General features: G+C 54.8%; 6 protein-coding genes across 6 annotated transcripts; 2 read left to right on the top strand and 4 right to left on the bottom strand.

Annotated features, from left to right (window-relative positions):
- Nucleotides 1–2,776: 2,776 nt before the first annotated feature.
- Nucleotides 2,777–3,235, top strand: A1O7_07093 (uncharacterized protein; the record flags this gene model as incomplete). The annotated part of the gene is made up of 1 exon (XM_007761093.1): nt 2,777–3,235. The coding sequence occupies one exon, from the start codon at nt 2,777–2,779 to the stop codon at nt 3,233–3,235; it is 459 nt and encodes a 152-aa protein (XP_007759283.1).
- Nucleotides 3,236–6,218: 2,983 nt separating this feature from the next.
- Nucleotides 6,219–7,780, bottom strand: A1O7_07092 (tRNA wybutosine-synthesizing protein 2; the record flags this gene model as incomplete). The annotated part of the gene is made up of 4 exons (XM_007761092.1): nt 6,219–7,171; nt 7,222–7,305; nt 7,365–7,466; nt 7,516–7,780. The coding sequence occupies 4 exons, from the start codon at nt 7,778–7,780 to the stop codon at nt 6,219–6,221; spliced, it is 1,404 nt and encodes a 467-aa protein (XP_007759282.1).
- A 268-nt stretch (nt 7,781–8,048) lies between these two features.
- Nucleotides 8,049–8,719, bottom strand: A1O7_07091 (uncharacterized protein; the record flags this gene model as incomplete). The annotated part of the gene is made up of 3 exons (XM_007761091.1): nt 8,049–8,180; nt 8,254–8,423; nt 8,506–8,719. Coding segments are annotated over 3 exons (516 nt in total), but the record flags the coding sequence as incomplete, so codon positions are not given.
- A 712-nt stretch (nt 8,720–9,431) lies between these two features.
- A1O7_07090 (uncharacterized protein) lies at nt 9,432–10,469 on the top strand (the record flags this gene model as incomplete). Its single annotated transcript, XM_007761090.1, has 1 exon — nt 9,432–10,469. The coding sequence occupies one exon, from the start codon at nt 9,432–9,434 to the stop codon at nt 10,467–10,469; it is 1,038 nt and encodes a 345-aa protein (XP_007759280.1).
- A 56-nt stretch (nt 10,470–10,525) lies between these two features.
- A1O7_07089 (uncharacterized protein) lies at nt 10,526–12,408 on the bottom strand (the record flags this gene model as incomplete). Its single annotated transcript, XM_007761089.1, has 2 exons — nt 10,526–10,858; nt 10,918–12,408. The coding sequence occupies 2 exons, from the start codon at nt 12,406–12,408 to the stop codon at nt 10,526–10,528; spliced, it is 1,824 nt and encodes a 607-aa protein (XP_007759279.1).
- Nucleotides 12,409–13,643: 1,235 nt separating this feature from the next.
- On the bottom strand, nt 13,644–15,989 carry A1O7_07088 (uncharacterized protein; the record flags this gene model as incomplete). The annotated part of the gene is made up of 1 exon (XM_007761088.1): nt 13,644–15,989. One exon carries the CDS (start codon nt 15,987–15,989, stop codon nt 13,644–13,646), a length of 2,346 nt encoding a protein of 781 aa, XP_007759278.1.
- Between the last annotated feature and the right edge of the window lie 505 nt (nt 15,990–16,494).

The raw sequence follows: 16,494 nt of genomic DNA, 5'->3' as shown, positions 1-16,494 counted from the left end.
CCAATGGCGATGACTCAGGGATGAGGAGGGGCAGGAGAGTATTTCGGACGAGCAATAAGTTCTCTGGTTGACTTCGTGCCTTGACTGTTGATTTTCGATAGATGCCTAGAATCCTTCTTGGCTGAAGATCATCGACATCTTGAGGGAGGGTCGGGTTATAAACACTTTTGACCACGACTGTCAGGAGACATGGCCTTGAACCACGCTCATGATCATGGTGATCTGGTGCAAACAAAATCGCTTGCCACAAGTATATTCCGGTTCCGTTCCTCAAGGCTATGGTGTCGACCAGCTGATTCGTCAAAGACGGTATAGACGCAACTAGGTTCACCGAGATAATGGAATGGATCCTGTGCCGGTCGGGCTGGACGAAGATTGAGATCGCTGATTGGGGATTTTGGTATTCAATGCAAGGGATAAGATCCTTTTGGCCCAACGCACCGGTGCGAGATCATGATTGAGGTTGGCTGCTCATGGGCATGACCGCATTTTGGGCGAATTTCCACACTGGTTCGCATGGCGAAATAAGGCAGCCTGGTGATTTGGCCTGGCGGGTTTTGTCCATTGTCCCAAGTCGACCTGCTCCGAGGTTCTTGGAACTTCGCACGGGTTCTGAAGGAGTACGGCACGCCCCGTGGTGTAATCAGTCACGTCTCCCTACCTGCGTGTTCCCATGGGGGCTGCCTTTCTTCTAGCCCCCATGCTGTTTCGTTTGCCTGCGTGAAAACAGGGTTGGATGGCGGGTCACGATAGCGGTCGCAGAGATGTGGCGTCAAATTATGTCAGCCAGCACAGCCGGGCAGCACCCAACGGATGCCGCGCAAGACCGAGGACGGAGTGATATCTTCTGCGGGCATCAGAGGGGCCAACGGCGACGGCACGGTGAAGCGTAGCAAGTCCATTCCAGGGGAAATTAGCGCTGGGTGTCCCGGGGGAGAGACTGTTGGTGTGTCAAAGTCGAACCCCTCGTGCCCCTCAAGACCTTTGGAGAGCCGCATCGTGGCTGTGTCGGCGCCACAATTCCGGCCTCATGAAGCAATTCACCAAATCACGTTCGCTCGTGCTTGGTCCTGCCGCCATTGGATAGCATCTGAGGCCCCAATGGCCTCTTGGGTGTGTGGATATGTGTGACGAAGGGTACGCAAGAACATTGGCAGGCCTACGCAGCGTTGGTACACTGTAATTCACCCGGAGACGCCGTACGGAAAACGCGCTGCTAGGCTCAACGAGCCCAATGTATGCAAGGCTCTAATACTTTCGCCGGCAGTGGTTGAAGCCGCCTTTCCTTCGCAAAGAAACCCGGGTTCGCCGACAAAACGTGTACTGTAGAAGCTGTTGAAGTGCATGGGTGTGAGGCCGGACCAAAGGGAGATTTGGCTAGTTACTGACCCTTGCAACACACCCCTAGAGGGCAAGCGAGCAGTAGCATGGAGAGCCTAACTCTTTTCCTGTTGTGTGGTTATTCCGCGCTTTTTGAAGATCGCTGAGCTGGCTGCGTGCTCGGTACTGTGGACTGAAAACTGTACGAGGTAGAATCGTCAAGGGACGAGGTTGTTGGATACGTACCTCGGGGGGAGGTCAGAGCTGTTTGTCCCTGGACGCGCTGAAGACCAGGGTCCAGCTGCAACGTGTCGGAGACTTCTGCAGCCCCCAGTGGCTGACGAGCCGCCAGGGGTTGGCAAGGCTGACTGCATGGAAAGTGATTCTGTCTGACCTCACAACCTCATGACTTTGCCCGCTATCATCCTCCTCTGGTGTGTCAGACACGACCGGGGAATCTTCCACCCGCCGAGAAAGCCCTTTATCACACCCATGGTGCCCGTGCACACCCTCCGCTACGACGTACGGAATACGGAGTACGGAGTACTTTCTCCACTGAGAGAACTGTCCTAAAGGAATCGAACCTCAAGGCTCCAGACTTTGGGGATATCAGCAACATCTTGGAAGGCTTGCTGGGTGCCTGCAAGGCTAACAGGTGCATGGCACAGTACTTCTGGGCTAGAGCACCGGCGGGATCACCCCAGTTTGGGAGTGCGTGTGAGGTCTACTGTGGTAGGTGAGGGGTCTATTTTGTACTTAGTACTCCGTACCTAGGTAGGTTAGCAACGCAGATTTAGACGTTCGCGTGATTGCAAAGGCAACAGCGACCCGGCAGTTGATTCAAGCCCACAATCGCGATACTGGCGCCGTGATTCGACACTGTGCAGTGGGCGGAGGGTTGTTGCAAAGCTGACGAATTGTACGGAACAAGTCCCAACCAAAGAGCAACTCTGGGTAGGTTGTTGAGCATCTGATAAAGCTCTTAACGGCTAGCAGCCTCAAGAGCCACGTGATAGCGCACAACCAGGTGGAATCATAGACGCCCTCTCACGCCTCTCTACTGTGTACCAGGCCTCTCCCAACAATTTCTGCTCTGGCCTCTTGACGGCCAAGATGGTGTTAATGAGACACAGTGATAATATGACAATGACTTGTCGCAAGGTGTCAAGTTCACGGTGTGGGACTCATAGGGACGTTGCTTTTCTACTGGCGAGACTTTGTACAGTAACTCGAGTATCTCTATATTTCGTCTGTGCAATCAACATCGGGGTCCCAAGTTGTGGACGGATTATCTTTCTTCCGCCCAAGTCTGCGAACCGCGCATCTTTCGACTGCCGTTCAAGATGTCTTCACGTTCACTTTAGCAATCCTTAACCAATGCCTCGGCTCTACCCATCTTGTCCAAACCCGCATCTCAAGATCCTGACTTCCGGCCAGCCGTGAAAAGAGGCCCAATATGCCTCACGCAGCGCCCTCACGGGTGGCTCCTACCGCTACGTCCGACCTCGAAGCCGGCGCGGTCCTCAAACTTGGCGAATTCGCGAACGAAGTCACGCTCAACCTCTCCGAAGCACGTATTGTTCTGCTCAAGACCCTCGATACCCGCCAAAAGAACAACACGGTCGTCAACCCCACCGAGAATCTCGAGAAAACAAAAGACTACCTGGAGATCTTCGCGGTATTCAAGAACCTCGCCGAGGCGCAAGAGGTCGAAGGCATTATCAACGGGTACGCCCCGAGTCTGGAGAGGTTTGAGAAGTCTCAGTTGGGCAGTCTGGTCCCGACATGCGCGGACGAGGCGAAGGCACTGATTCCCAGCCTGGAGAAGAAGGTAGAGGATGGCATCGTTGGGGAGGAGGAAATCGAGGGCATTTGTCGGGAGTTGCAGCGGTTGAAGAGACAGGCAGCGCTATGAGTGGATAACACTTTACGCATCATTTCTTTTGGGATTGGAATATTCCCAGGCGAGTCTTGTTGGATGACGCTGGCCATAGTCCACATGGCTGCTTCACAACAAGACAAATTGGGCGGAAAGCCGCACAATGACGTCTGGGAAATGAGCGCGTGCAAACAGTAATGCCGCGCCAGGGACAGAAACACCCGGAGGACAAGTTTCTCCCCGTGCTGACGACGCCTTGAAGATGGTCAGCGTCTTCATACCTCCCTGCTTGTTGGTCGTCGAAGCAATCCACGTCAAGGTGGCCGTCAAACAGCGAGCTGCATGATTGTCGATGGCGACAAAGGAGTGAAGAAGGACCTTATGCGCGAAGAGCCCATCTCACCAGCCTGTCCTTAAATGAAGACTCAGCGCGAGAAGTGAGCCAGCGGTCAAACGGCCATGTTTACCACTCGCTATCCCCGTCATTTGATGACAGGTGCGTTGGTCGGCATGAACAGAGGTGATAAACAAAGCACCCTTACTCAGAATGAAGCAATTACAACCGGATCTCCAGCTCAACTTAAAGGCCTGCTGCTTGTATCACTTCCTCTTCCTACATATTCTCTCACAAATTTTCACCTCCCTGCTTCCACCACCCCGAATCCCAACAGCCCACCCACACCTGTATATCCTAAATCTGCGGCCACGTTGGCAAGATGATACAGACGACGGATCTGACTTCAGCCACACGGGCTCTGATGGGCCTCGGGGAACGACTGGGCCTCCACAGGCTCCTTCTCTGGAAACGGTTCCGTCCACAACATGCAGAATCGCAACCAACATCAGAGAGCACTCCTGCTATAGAGCCCGAGTCAATCAGCCAGTCCTCCCAGCCCGCAGTCGCGACATCCCTCCTACAAGACCCTGTCTACCCAGTGCCCTCAGCGAGCAAGAGGTCACGATCCTCTATATCCTCTGACCACTCTGGCTCTGCCTGGTGTTCGCTGCCCACGATCCACCCGGGGTACAATGAGCCGGCCAAGCCTCCTTCCTCGAATGCTCCTATATTCCTCTCGGGAGAGACTGGACTCGATTCGTGGCACACAACGGTAAACCACCGCACAGAGACTATGAGACGCCGATCGTGCTCTCTTACTTCTTCTGCTCCCACGTTCACCTCGCTGTCATCAATCGATACTGGATGGCGCGAAACAGCCGAGCCACCAGGACAGATCTCCAGGCCGGAATCAGATCCATGTTCGCCGGCGTCCTTGTCAAGCTCCCAAGACACCGAGCGGATGCCACTGCTGTATACTATACCGAGTCGTCAAGTCACAGCCAAGAAGTCGGCATCGGCGTGGAACGTGCCAGCAGTCTTCACGCTGTCGGCGAGCACGTTCACGAATTGTATCAAACGTTGCTTGTGCTGTCTCAAGCGACGGAGTTGATCTGAGGGCTGCGATGCTATGAAATGAGGACGTGAATGGAACGAGATCTGTTGCCATCAGCCCTCAGCTTGGCTAGAAGAACAAGAACGTACTCTCAGGCCGGTCGGTTGCAGAATACATGTCGGGAGATACTCATCACAAGACGCAACAGCACTGTCTTTGTTTTCTACTCCCCGTTTACCTACTTCAGCGGCGGGAATTGTTTTCTCCCGGTGATGCTGCTGTTCTTTCGCTTTTATGTCACAACTTTGCCTGTCGAAGCTCAGTTGAATGTAGAACAGCTAGCTCACCACGAGTTGTCACCGCAAGTACTGCCTTCCAACGCACTAACACTCCAATCACTTCCAGTATTCACTCGTGACAGAAAAGGCAGTGGAATGATGCTAACCCAGTAGCAGCAGTATTTAACCTCGTCCGGTGCCTCCAATTCCGTCTCTCATATTTTTATACAAACACAACATACTTCTGCTCTGGTACCGACCTACCACCGATCACCCCTCAGCCAATCCACAGATTTTGACTATTGACCATGCCTACCCGCAGAACACGCGTGAGTGCCCTTCATTCCACCCTGCCCGTGACATACACGTCCCTACTAACGCGGCCACAGCAAACAACATACATCACCACCACCACCACCAGGACAACCCACTTCGCCAACGGCCGGCGACGTATCGAAGAAGAACGCGTCATCCGAACTCGCAGGCCCAGATCACCCTCTCCATCTCCACCATCCTTAATCGGCCCTCGTGCTAGATCACCCTCTCCGCCGGCAATAATGGCGCGCCGCCCGTCTGCCACACCCACATCAATCTTCAGGCCGTCGCGATTCCCTCATCCATACTACGAAGGAAATCCCCATCGACGGACGTCCTATGAGAGAAGTCGCACAAGTTCAAACTCAAGACCACGACCGCGATCGAGGTCAAGGTCGACAACCCGCTTCCTTCAAGAAGGATCGATCCGTGCCGAAACACTAGTGCCCGCTCGATCACCGATTAGAGGGGTGTGGGAAGACCGGGAGAGTTCCACCACTTCGGGAAGCGAGGGTCGTGGTCACGGCAGGGGTGTGCGGACGTTGTCACCGCCGCCACGGTCGCCTCGGCCGAGGATTCAGGCGCATGGTCGAGAGCGAGGTGGGCGAAGTCGTAGCCAGAGTCGGAGGCGGAGCCGCACACGTACGGGTGGGCCATCGAGTCGAGCTCATTATCTCGTACGGCGAAGGAAGAATGACGATGGCTTTATTGAAGGCGTCCTTGCCGCGTCGGTGACGGCGCTGGCGATCCGGGGGGCCAGGGATTTACTTGACACATCGGCGGGCAGGCGGATGAGCCGAAGCCGGAGTCGGAGGGGAACTCGAAATCGGTATGGGAGTCCGAGTCGAAGTCGAAGTCGGAGTCGAATTCGGATCCGACGAGTCTAATGGGGAAGCAAATATCAATAATGACCGGTCTGGCTGAAGCGTGGGTTTAGCTCTCGAGATCATGGTGACGGGTGGTTGAGTTGAGTTGGAAATGGATATTTTCGGGCACTGTCCAATAGACCTGGATTGACGACGATTGGTGAATCCCTCAAGGTCGGGCAAAGGCCACGCTTCTTGGAATCCTAAAGCTGGCGCAAAACATTTTCTTCTTCGGCGCGACGAGCCTCACGTAGCGAATGTCCATGTCGAGTTCCGGGTCATCCATTTCCACCTCGGAGCCGATATGCTTTGTAATCCTCTCGCAGGTCTCGAGTAGCTCTTCCTCTTCGGCGGCGAGCTTCGTCTGAAACAGATAGAGGTGAATCAAGGGTAGTTTCTGCGACGTGTGCGGCTCAAACTCGGCTTCGCGACCGTGATATAGTCCCTTGAATGCGTCGAGAAACTCGATAGCGCTTGCAGGAAGATTCATAACGTAGTGGGAGAATACAGTCGGCTCTTGTAGGACTTTGGCGGCATCGTCGGCGGCTTTCTTGAGCGCTTGGATGTCTTCTTTGCCCTGATTCCTCGATATTTTGACCTTTGCGGGCAGTTTAACTGTTCGCGGTGAGTTCGCCAATGCTTCGGTGGCTGCGCGGATGAAGTGTCTGCCGTCATCGCACGAAGCCGTCACAAAGGCATCGACTTTATTGCGTTTGATGGCATCCTCCAAGCTGGCGTAGGAATCTGGATTGAGATCGTTGGCCCTGACAAAGACCTTTCTTTTGCCCGCCGGAATGGCAAACGGTCCTACGCCGGCCATGACGTCGCAGACGGCTTCGCCTTCGCGGAAAGTCTCGAATACCCGAGCATGTTCGGTGCCCAGCCTCGAGTTCCAGTAGACTTTGCCGAAATTGAAATTGAATTCGCAGTCGGATTCGCGCACTGTGACGTCCAAGTCATCGGGGCCGGCGAGGACTTCGTACGGGAACGTTCGAAAGACAGACTCTGTGCCGACGTCGAAGGTCTTATTGATGACTGTGGTGATGTTGGGATTCTTGTCCACGAGAATTTGCCCGATTAGATGCTTATAAGGTAAGTACGGTTCTCGCAGATTCACGTGGGCTTAGATGTGTTAGTCAAGCTCCGCAAGTGCATGGCTCTGGAGCACGTACCAACGTGGCCGACCTGAGCAAAGCCTGCTGGAGTTTCTTTTTCCTCTTCCGGAATCTCAGGCAGTATCGCTTCAAGGATATTATCTAGCATTGCGTGTTAGTTCACGGTCGGAGAAATGTGCTTCGTCCGCAGACTCACGTACGCATCGTCCAGTCGTCGTAGGTGAGAGTCAGGTCGTAAGGTCGGATTCTAGCGAGGTTGTCTTTCACCAGTCTGGTAAGTGTGGGCGACCACGTGTCCGGTTCTGAAAATCCGTCAGACTTGATTAACAAGCTCGGGCGGCCCAAACACACTGTGTGCTTCAATTCCATGTCGTAGCAAGATACATTTCGCGCCAGGAGCGGAGTCGTCTTCTCGCAGGTGCCTTATGGGACTGATCTTCAATATGTCCCCGGAGCGATCCAGATCCTTCCGCACATTGGTGATCTGTTTGACGTCGGAGATCGATGCTGCAGCCAAGGGCACAACCTTTTGAAAGAAGGATTTATCCAGAACCTGCATCGACCGGTTGACTGGCGGGAGAAAGACCTTTGGCAAATCTGCCGAGTTGAGATTCATCTTTCTGATTACCACATCTGAAAGGGGTGATTGAGCTGTCGAGTAGAGTCGACGCAAGAAGCTTGCCATGCGCGGTCGCCCAATTTCGATTGAAGTTGGCCGAGTTTACCTGCCACGAAAAGGAGACAGATTTTGGAGACGAATCATGTCAGGCTCAATGCCAAGACGCTATGACGGATCGAGCAGACTACTGTGGAGCACAGCGCATTCCTAGTATGCGTAGATTCTCACTGTCATCTCAGCTGGTTATTGTTTATCATCCCCTCTTCCACAAGCTCAACAACGGCCCTTCGGAGCCATTGACAGGATCCTGCGCCGGCAACGCGACGCTCCGTATCTCTTCCGTATACTTATTCCCAACGGCCTCCTTTCCCAGTTCGCTACGCCACTTCGGGGAACCCTTTATACACAACCAGTCAGCGACAGCGTCAAGGCATAGTAATTTCCATAGTTGACACAATGCGGCGTCTCACCTCAGGATAAACACCTATATATCGGTAATCTGGACTACTCTGAAGCGAGCAATGGCCCGTCCCCGCTGGTAGAACAATGACATCTCCAGCTCGGACATCGATTTCCTGGCCACCACCCGTGTCATTCGTGCCGCAGCCCACCAGGATAGTCGATTCGCCCTGAAAAACACCTGCGCGTCATCATCAGTTCCGCTAGGCTACCTACCGCACTGGCCAGGCTGAGAGCAAGCCGTGGCACCCACGTGGTCTTACCGTAGCATTCATGTGTGTTTGGGTGGAAATGCCTATACGCGATATGGCCCCAGACGCCTTTCTTCTCCCAGGCGTGAGATTCTAGAAACGCAGTGGTCTTTTCCTCGGACAGAGGGAGGGGAAGACAGTCTCGATAGATGAGGACCGGCCAGTCGTTGTTGGGGCAGTGCTGGTTCGGGGTGAGGTAGTATGTCTCTGGTTGGCAGGTCATGGTGTGGGTCGACATGGACGAGGTATAGTGATACCAGCCGTCTATACCTCGAGCGAGATGCACTGAGTACGAGTTCACTTACAGGTCTTTATATCGAGCGGAGCGGGATGGATTAAAGTACTGTTGCCGGTAAACGCACCCGCCGAGGCTGAGATGGGGGACCCAAGAATGCGGAGTAGTCCACCGGGTTTCTCGCTGACTCTCACTCACGGTGAGCACTACGTCACTGTCAACGGGAACGAGACCAGCGATAAAGAAACAACACGGGCAGTACCTACATGTAGGTACTCTGTACACGACGAGGCGCAGCAACGCAAAAGAAGAACGCCATGTGCAGGGATAACATGACGGTGGACGGTATTAATGGGCACTGGGCACTGCGTTTGTACTTGCCGATTTCAACGCGCGCAAGAACGCGTCCTACGCGTCGAAGGGTAACTGACTTTCGCACCCCGTGTACGTACGCCATTGTCTATGACGTCCTTGATCATCGAAATACCCCAGACTCAGTGCGTCGTACCTACACAGTACTGTGGTACCCAGCACGCAGTACACACGCATGACAGGGAGACCTGCAATAGTATACCTAGGTATCGTGGTATCTTCCTGCCATTAATACAGTCCGTTCACGACGCGAGAGTATATGCCCTGGTAAGGAAGGGACGGAATGACGAGGTAGCTAGCTTCTGAGTGCACCAGCACTGTCGTCAACACCATGGCCAAGAGGACGCTCGACAGCTTCTTCGCCACCACGCCAAAGAAACCACGACTCGAAGCCGCGTTGCAACCACAACTACAACCACAACCACAACCACAATCACAACCACCAGTATCATCAACCCCATATCCAAACCCAAACCCATCCCCATCCCAATTTACGAATCATCCAACCTACCCGTGGCCAATCCCGCATTTATCAGCGCATATCTCCCGGGAATTCGAACCCCAGGTGACAGCTCAAGGCCGCGAAATCAAAGACCAACCACACCTCGACCTGCTATATTTCCAGCCCTTCATCCCCAAATCCATCGAAAGGGAGGTCTTCCATTTTCTGCGCTCGGAGCTCTTCTTCTACCGCGTCCGGTACACCATCAAGCGCTTCGGCAAGGAGACGGTGATCAACACGCCACGCTTCACGACGGTGTTTGGCCTGGACGCCACGAGCCGGTTCGTCGACGACGGCGACAGCGTCCGAATCGTCGGATTTCCCGACAACAGGACCGTGAGGCGGGATAAGTACCGCTGCAAGCCGCGCCCGATTCCGGAGTGTTTGGACCTGTTGCGCCGGGTAACGGAGGCGAACACCAACACCGCCTACAACTTCTGTTTGGTGAACTATTACGCCTCGGGAAGTGATAGCATTTCGTTCCACAGTGACGACGAGCGCTTCTTGGGGGAGAACCCGGCGATCGCTTCATTCACGCTGGGCGCGAAGAGGGATTTCCTGATGAAGCATAAACCGCCTAAAGAGGGCGAGGCGAAGCTCGAAACGAGGGACATCAAGCTGGCGCTTGGGAGCGGGGATATGGTGCTCATGCGCGGTCCCACGCAGGCGAACTGGTTGCATAGCATACCGAAGCGTAAGGGTGGCGAGGCGGACCGGGGAAGGATCAACATCACGTTCCGGCGAGCGATGGTCCCGGCCGGCACGGAGAACTATTATCGGTATAATGTCGGCGAGGGCGGTTGTTATAAGTGGGATAGCTCGAGGAAGGAGATGATGCCGTGGGTGAGAGCAGGTGATGCGGGTTGAGAGCAACTGATGCCGCGGGTGAGAGCAACTGATGCTGGCTGACGCGACCCACGCTCTCATTGTGCCTTCCGTTTCCGCTTACCCGCCGCGTTCAGAATCATCCTCCCCAGCGTCCTGGTGACGGAGCGATACACGGTCTTGCCCTCCAAGGTATGCGTGATCCCACCAAAGACCACGAGGAACAGAATCGAGAGGATCATCACCACGAGGAAGCAAAACCAGTACGTCTTCAGGCTATACTTGTCGTCAATCTCCTTGAGCTGGATGGAGAAATACGCCGTCATCAGGCTGACGGGAAGGAACAGGATCGTGGCTTTGGCCAGGAGGATCGTTGTCCTCGTCAGCTTTTCCACGGCTTGCGACTCTTTCAGGGCGACCAGGTTGAAGTTCTGCCACGCCATTAGTCGGGAAGGGTCGGCTGGGATCGATAAGGGGTCCAAAAACTCACCATAAGCACGAGCGATTCCTTCTCCTTTATGCATTCTTCGATCTCTGTCAAGGCGTACAGCCGGATCCTATCGAACAGGCGCTCGAATCTGAAGATCGCAGAGGAGCCCAATTTGACGTTCGACCCCGAGTCATCGTCCATGAGGAATTCATCCATGTGCGGCAAATGAGACATGTGTCCGCTTAGGTCGCCGGAGCTGCGAAGGTCGCGGTCACGCACCAATGTCTCCCGTGGCGACAGAGTCCCAACCTTGACGTCTCTTGCCGACGACCGCTGGCTCTGGATAACGCGCGAGACAATGAGTTCATAGCTCTGATACATGAGCTTCAGGACCGTCAGCTGCCTGCCCACGTCGTGGACCTGCTGCACCAGCGACACCTTGGCCGCGGTGAACATTTGCTGTCTCATCACCTCCAACTTCTCGCGGTAAGGGTGCTCTACGCGGGCGATGAGCTTGAAGGTCGAGACCCAGTCGTCGAATAGGTAATAGAAGAGTAAACTGGCGGCTTCCTTCCGGTCGTAGCCCGTCGCGGCATTATTGTTGGTCGCAGCCTGCGTCTCGTTCAGCCATCGGACTCGGACCTGAAACAGTGCGTCCTTTGCGTTGTCGTTATCCTGGTTGTGCTGCCGCGAGAGATGGCGGAAGACGTTGAGCACGTTGCGTCGTGTTTCGAAGTGCGTGACTGAGTCAGACCCCGCGGGACGCTCGAAAACCGAGACGACGGTGCCATCATCGCAGATGAGTAAGGATGACCACACCCGCTGTCCAGCCGGTTTACTGTGGCTCGCGGCTGTTGCCTGACCACTGCCGTCTCTGTTGTTATTTGTGGTCACTTCGTCATCGTCCACATCATCTGGAGACGTGGTATCGTCCTGGGGCAGCGTGTACAGCGCGTTGAAGCCAATGTAGATGTATCGCCGGCCAAAGTCGACGGAACAGAAATGCCACAACCTCTGGACGACTTCGCTGAACGTCATGCCTTCCAGGCCCGTCGGATATCTGGGCTTCAGCGGTTGCTGCAGTGTCTGTCCACGCGCAATGCCCTTCTCGACATCAGCCGTCGATTTCTCCGGCCCTGAGGATCCAGACCCAGACCCAGATCCCGAGCTACCGCTGTTGCTGTCCGTCGCGGGAGTCCCACCCTGCTGTTCGCTCGCTGTGGCCATAGCAGGACACAGTAATCCCGCAAGCCTAGGCGACAGGTCGTAATGCTTGGCCACGGCCTCGATAATGGGTCTCTGCGCCTCAGAGGCCCAAAAGTTGAACCACAACGTCCGGCTCTCGTCGCGGGATTCGCCATATAACCAGTTTAGCGCTTCTTGTTGGTCGATGTCGACGGCACATTGTGCCTTGGCACTGTTGAAGCCGACGACAAAGTTCTCGGTCTTCGGCTGTTGCAGGACGGTTTTGCATGCCGTGAATGCGGCGGGCTCGTCAAGGTCATAGACCTTGTCGCCGCCGGGCAGGTTCGAATGCGTCTGCTGAGCCATTGCGCGTAGTCACCCCAATGTGCATTTATTGCAGCATCACACACAATATCCAGCGCCTCGAGCGAGTCAAGGCTCGAGGTTGAGAGTTGGGACAAACTATCCAGGCAGAAAGGCAAACACATAACCCTTGCTGGTCAGGCGCCTTGGAGGCATCCGGACGGTCACACGGTGGCTGAGCCTCGCGCCGTGCGCCGCCAACAGGGGCTGGGCGAGGCTTCCTTGTGTGGCGGTTTAAGTGATACGAGGTGTCTTGGGGGCCCGAAACAGATACTGTACATTTCCAGGTTTCACCAGGTGTGCTGTTTGAGGTGAACCACACCCGGACAGAGGCGAGGCGGCTGAGCACTTCACATGAACCGCCCACCAATCATGCTTGAAGGCCACGAACCCCGGGGAAAGATAGAACCAAGCCGCGAGACGACCAAGCACGGGGAGACTGCCAATGGCCTGAGTTGCACGTACTGTACTGTAGGCGGTAGCTTCCAGGCATCAAACGAACATTTGTTTCCACTTCGTCAAGCAAAGCCGATGCTTACTTTGGCCATGTATTAATTATTCCGTTAGATTCGGCCTGTACCTAAACTCCGTCCGCATGAAGATCACGGCTACAGTACTCCGTATTGTGTGTGGATAAGGTTTGATTTCTACTCACCTCGTGTTTACCTGTCAGGACTGTGTTTTGTTCCAATTCTTGAGAACCACAAGCCCCCAGTTATATGGGCTCCAAGTCGACCTGTGGCAAGCAGCAATATCTCTACTTGTACCCCTTGAACTTGCCAGCACCTGTCTAAGATGATGAACACGAGGTACGAACGGCAAGCTGCTTGACCCTCTCAAACCTGCACAGGCCATGGCCCCGTATTACAAGCCGTGTACCGTCAAACATAACCTTGGAACCATACCGATTTTTACAACTTGCTTTCCTGATGTAATCGTTATGTCTTGTCCTGTAGGGTATACCCTATCCTATACCCCGCTACCGCCCTGCGTTCTTGGACCCAGAGAACCGCGAGAACCAATCTCGGACAAACGAAGCAGAAGACCAAATCGCCGTCTTCCGCGGACAGTGACACCAGGCAAAAAGAAAGCCGGCAGGGATGCATCGAAACCCAGCGCAGGCCAGAACCAAACCGCTAATATTTCATGCACACATAAACAAACCAAGACCATTACCCTCAGAAGGACTTGCCATGGGGAACCACCCTGCGCACCGAAATCTGGCTCGACCGGTGAGCCTAATGAGCCCAACTCCCTCTTCTAACCCTGGCACCCCAATCTTCATTTGCACCCAGCGCAGCCCGTTTCCTCTCGTCCGCAAAGTTGGGACTTTGTCTTGCCCATTCCTTGACGTATAGCCTGAGAGCCTCCCACCGCTTGCAGCGGCCGATGACCTCTGCTTCGTCCCAGCCGTCTCCTTCAGGAGCTCCGACGTAGCCCTTCGCATCGACGTGCTTATCATCTTTGCGAAGCTCTTCGATCGGGATCCGGGAGATTTTGCTCAACTCGTCGTCGAACATGTGAGCTAAGCTGGGGTAGCCCAGAGAGAGATAGTTGTATATCTGTGTGATGACATGATCAGGGAATTCCTCCTCTATTTGCTTTTCGAGCTGTAGTTTCCGGTCGATGGTGCTGGTGAAGACGTCATCGCCATCTTGACTCCGCGGTGGCGTCAACGGGACGTGCGGCTGGCCCGATGCGAACAGCACCCTACGACGTCCGGGGGTCCTAGTCCCGCGGCCAGGGGTCGTGCTCTCGAACGGATTATTTCTTTCACCGGCTGGAGTCAATGGCGAAGGGGTCTGGATGCCACTTCGCTGGCCATTCTTGGGACTTTGAGGTTGCCACAGTCCTGCCTGGCACATACCCATCCACAAGCCTTCCCCAGCGTTGTTTTCGCGCTTCTTGTTTGATCTCCACAGTTCGGGACTGCTTGGCTCCAACTCGTCGTCATCGCTGTCTGCAGTTCTCGGTCTCGGAGCCTGATCTGGGTCACAGCGGGTCATTTTTGGCGAAATGGTGAATGGGAACACGAGATCGACACCCAGCATTGGCGGAGATGCAGCGGCTCTCATACGGGCCAACTCTGAATCTTCATCCTCGGCTCGTGGTTTCTTCGGCTTCTTTACTCCCTTCGCCTCAAGAGCGTGTCGCGTCGCAAGCGCTGCGGCACTAAATCGACTTTGACCGGCAGTGTCAGCTTTGAGGCTCCGCTTCGCTGCTTCTAACCGCTCATGATGTTTGCGCATATGGTCCATTTCCAATGCCAGCTCCGCAGCCGAAGACCGTCGAAAAGCGCGAGCATCAACTCCTTTCTCCCCCTGGAATATGGGGCTCGGCAGCGGCCCGTCCTCATCTTCGTCGTGGTCAATGGCAAAGTGATCGACGGGCTCGTGAGGTCTTTCGTTGATGTAAGCCGCCATAGCCTGCTCTTGTAGCTCCTTTTCGGTCACCGTCTCGGCGGCCAGACGGAGGACATATTCGGTGTAGCTGTCTTTTGTGCTGGGCGGCGGTTTCTTCGCAACAGACGACCCAAATGAGGACGAAGAGTCGGCTAAAGAAGGTGCTTCTGAATCTTCATCCTCGGTGGTCGACTCGATTATGGGTAGGTCAGGAACGATGAATGAATGTTGTCGGAGCGATTCAGGGTTCTTCCGGGCCAAAGCTGCAGCTGAGAAGCGAGATTCTTCTTCAGGTTCAGGGACCTCTTCACACGTGGGGTCTTCTTCGATGGGTGGTGGCGACGGTGCCCGCCTACTAGGGGCTGGCGACACGCTGGTCTCGGGCGTCTGTGGATGGAATCTTCGGTAGGATCCTTTGGCAGTCTCTAGTAGTTCCGGAGAAAATTTTCGAGGTCCACTAGACGCTCGACTAGAGGGAGAAGAATCGTCGGTCTTGGGAGGCTCTTCTTCGCATATCTCATCAAGGCTGACCTTGCGTCGTCTGTTCGTGGTAGTGGTGGTTTCTATGGGTTCTGGGATGAACTTTCGCCGCGGTCGTGAGCCTGCTGTCTCTTCAGAGTCCTTTGCTTTCTTGTCCTTGGAGCTTCTTGCGGTGGTCTCCACAGGTTCGGGTGCAAATTTCCTGCGAGGCTTAGGGGCGGCCCCCTCGTCTGTTGAATTCCCTTTGTCCTTGCTGTTTCCCGTACTCGTCTCAATTGGTTCAGGGACGAATTTCCGCCTCGAAGACCGTGCAGTAGTCTCCACCGGTTCTGGAGCGAAGCGCCTTGGAGGCCTGCTGTTCGGTACTCCAGGGAGGGTAGGATCATCCGAATGGGAGTAATGTGGACTGCCCGAGTCCGAGAATGGACCGTCCTGCGTCGTTGTAGCAGCGTCCACTACATGGTCCACGTTATTCTTCGTTTGAGAACTCCTTGTGCTTTCTTCTATCGGCTGGGGCAGGAACCGGCGAGGCTTCGTACTGGGAGTCATGGAATCGCTCGTATATGGGGAAGAGAATGTGCCCTCGGAAGAAGCACTCGAGGAGGGGTTGTCTGACTGGTTTCGAGCGGATCTGGAGCTTTTGACCGTGGTCTCTATAGGTTCCGGGACGAAGCGCCTGGGTACAGGTGGGGAAGTGTCCATGTTGCTATGGCTGGTGTATAGGTATAGCGTTTCTTATTCGACAGCGCATCCTTCACTCAGCACCTTGTCGGAACCCACGGTTGGCCTGGAGAACAAGCACGCGAGCAGGGAAGACCGCCAGGAAATGCGGGGGGACGGGAAGATCTAAGAGAAGCGATCGGGTGTACACGGGGAGCTGTGATCGTATGAGAATAGAGGTGAGAAGTGATAAGGCGGAGAGAGAGTAGGAAAGAACGAATGCGGACGCCACCAGTCTCGGTCGGTTTCAGCTGAGTTCAGGCCTGACTTGGGCACGGGACGTTGGATCTCTTCTCAACAGTCAGGAACCAAACATGTATACGGTATGGTACGTGGGGATGTCGTGCTTGAGAAAAGCAATGATGAACGACGGGTGCATTGTTGTTTGGAGAAGTGGAATGATACGAGGTACGAGGATACCTCGAATGCCTCGAGGGTGGGGACCCGTCGAGCCAGCGAAGCGAGATGACGATGTTGTGGGCGGGCC

Source organism: Cladophialophora yegresii, assembly GCF_000585515.1.
Source record: "Cladophialophora yegresii CBS 114405 chromosome Unknown aczIN-supercont1.5, whole genome shotgun sequence".
NCBI lineage: Eukaryota > Fungi > Ascomycota > Eurotiomycetes > Chaetothyriales > Herpotrichiellaceae > Cladophialophora > Cladophialophora yegresii.
Note: the sequence above shows the minus strand (reverse complement) of the source record. Positions and strands in the feature narration are given on the sequence as shown.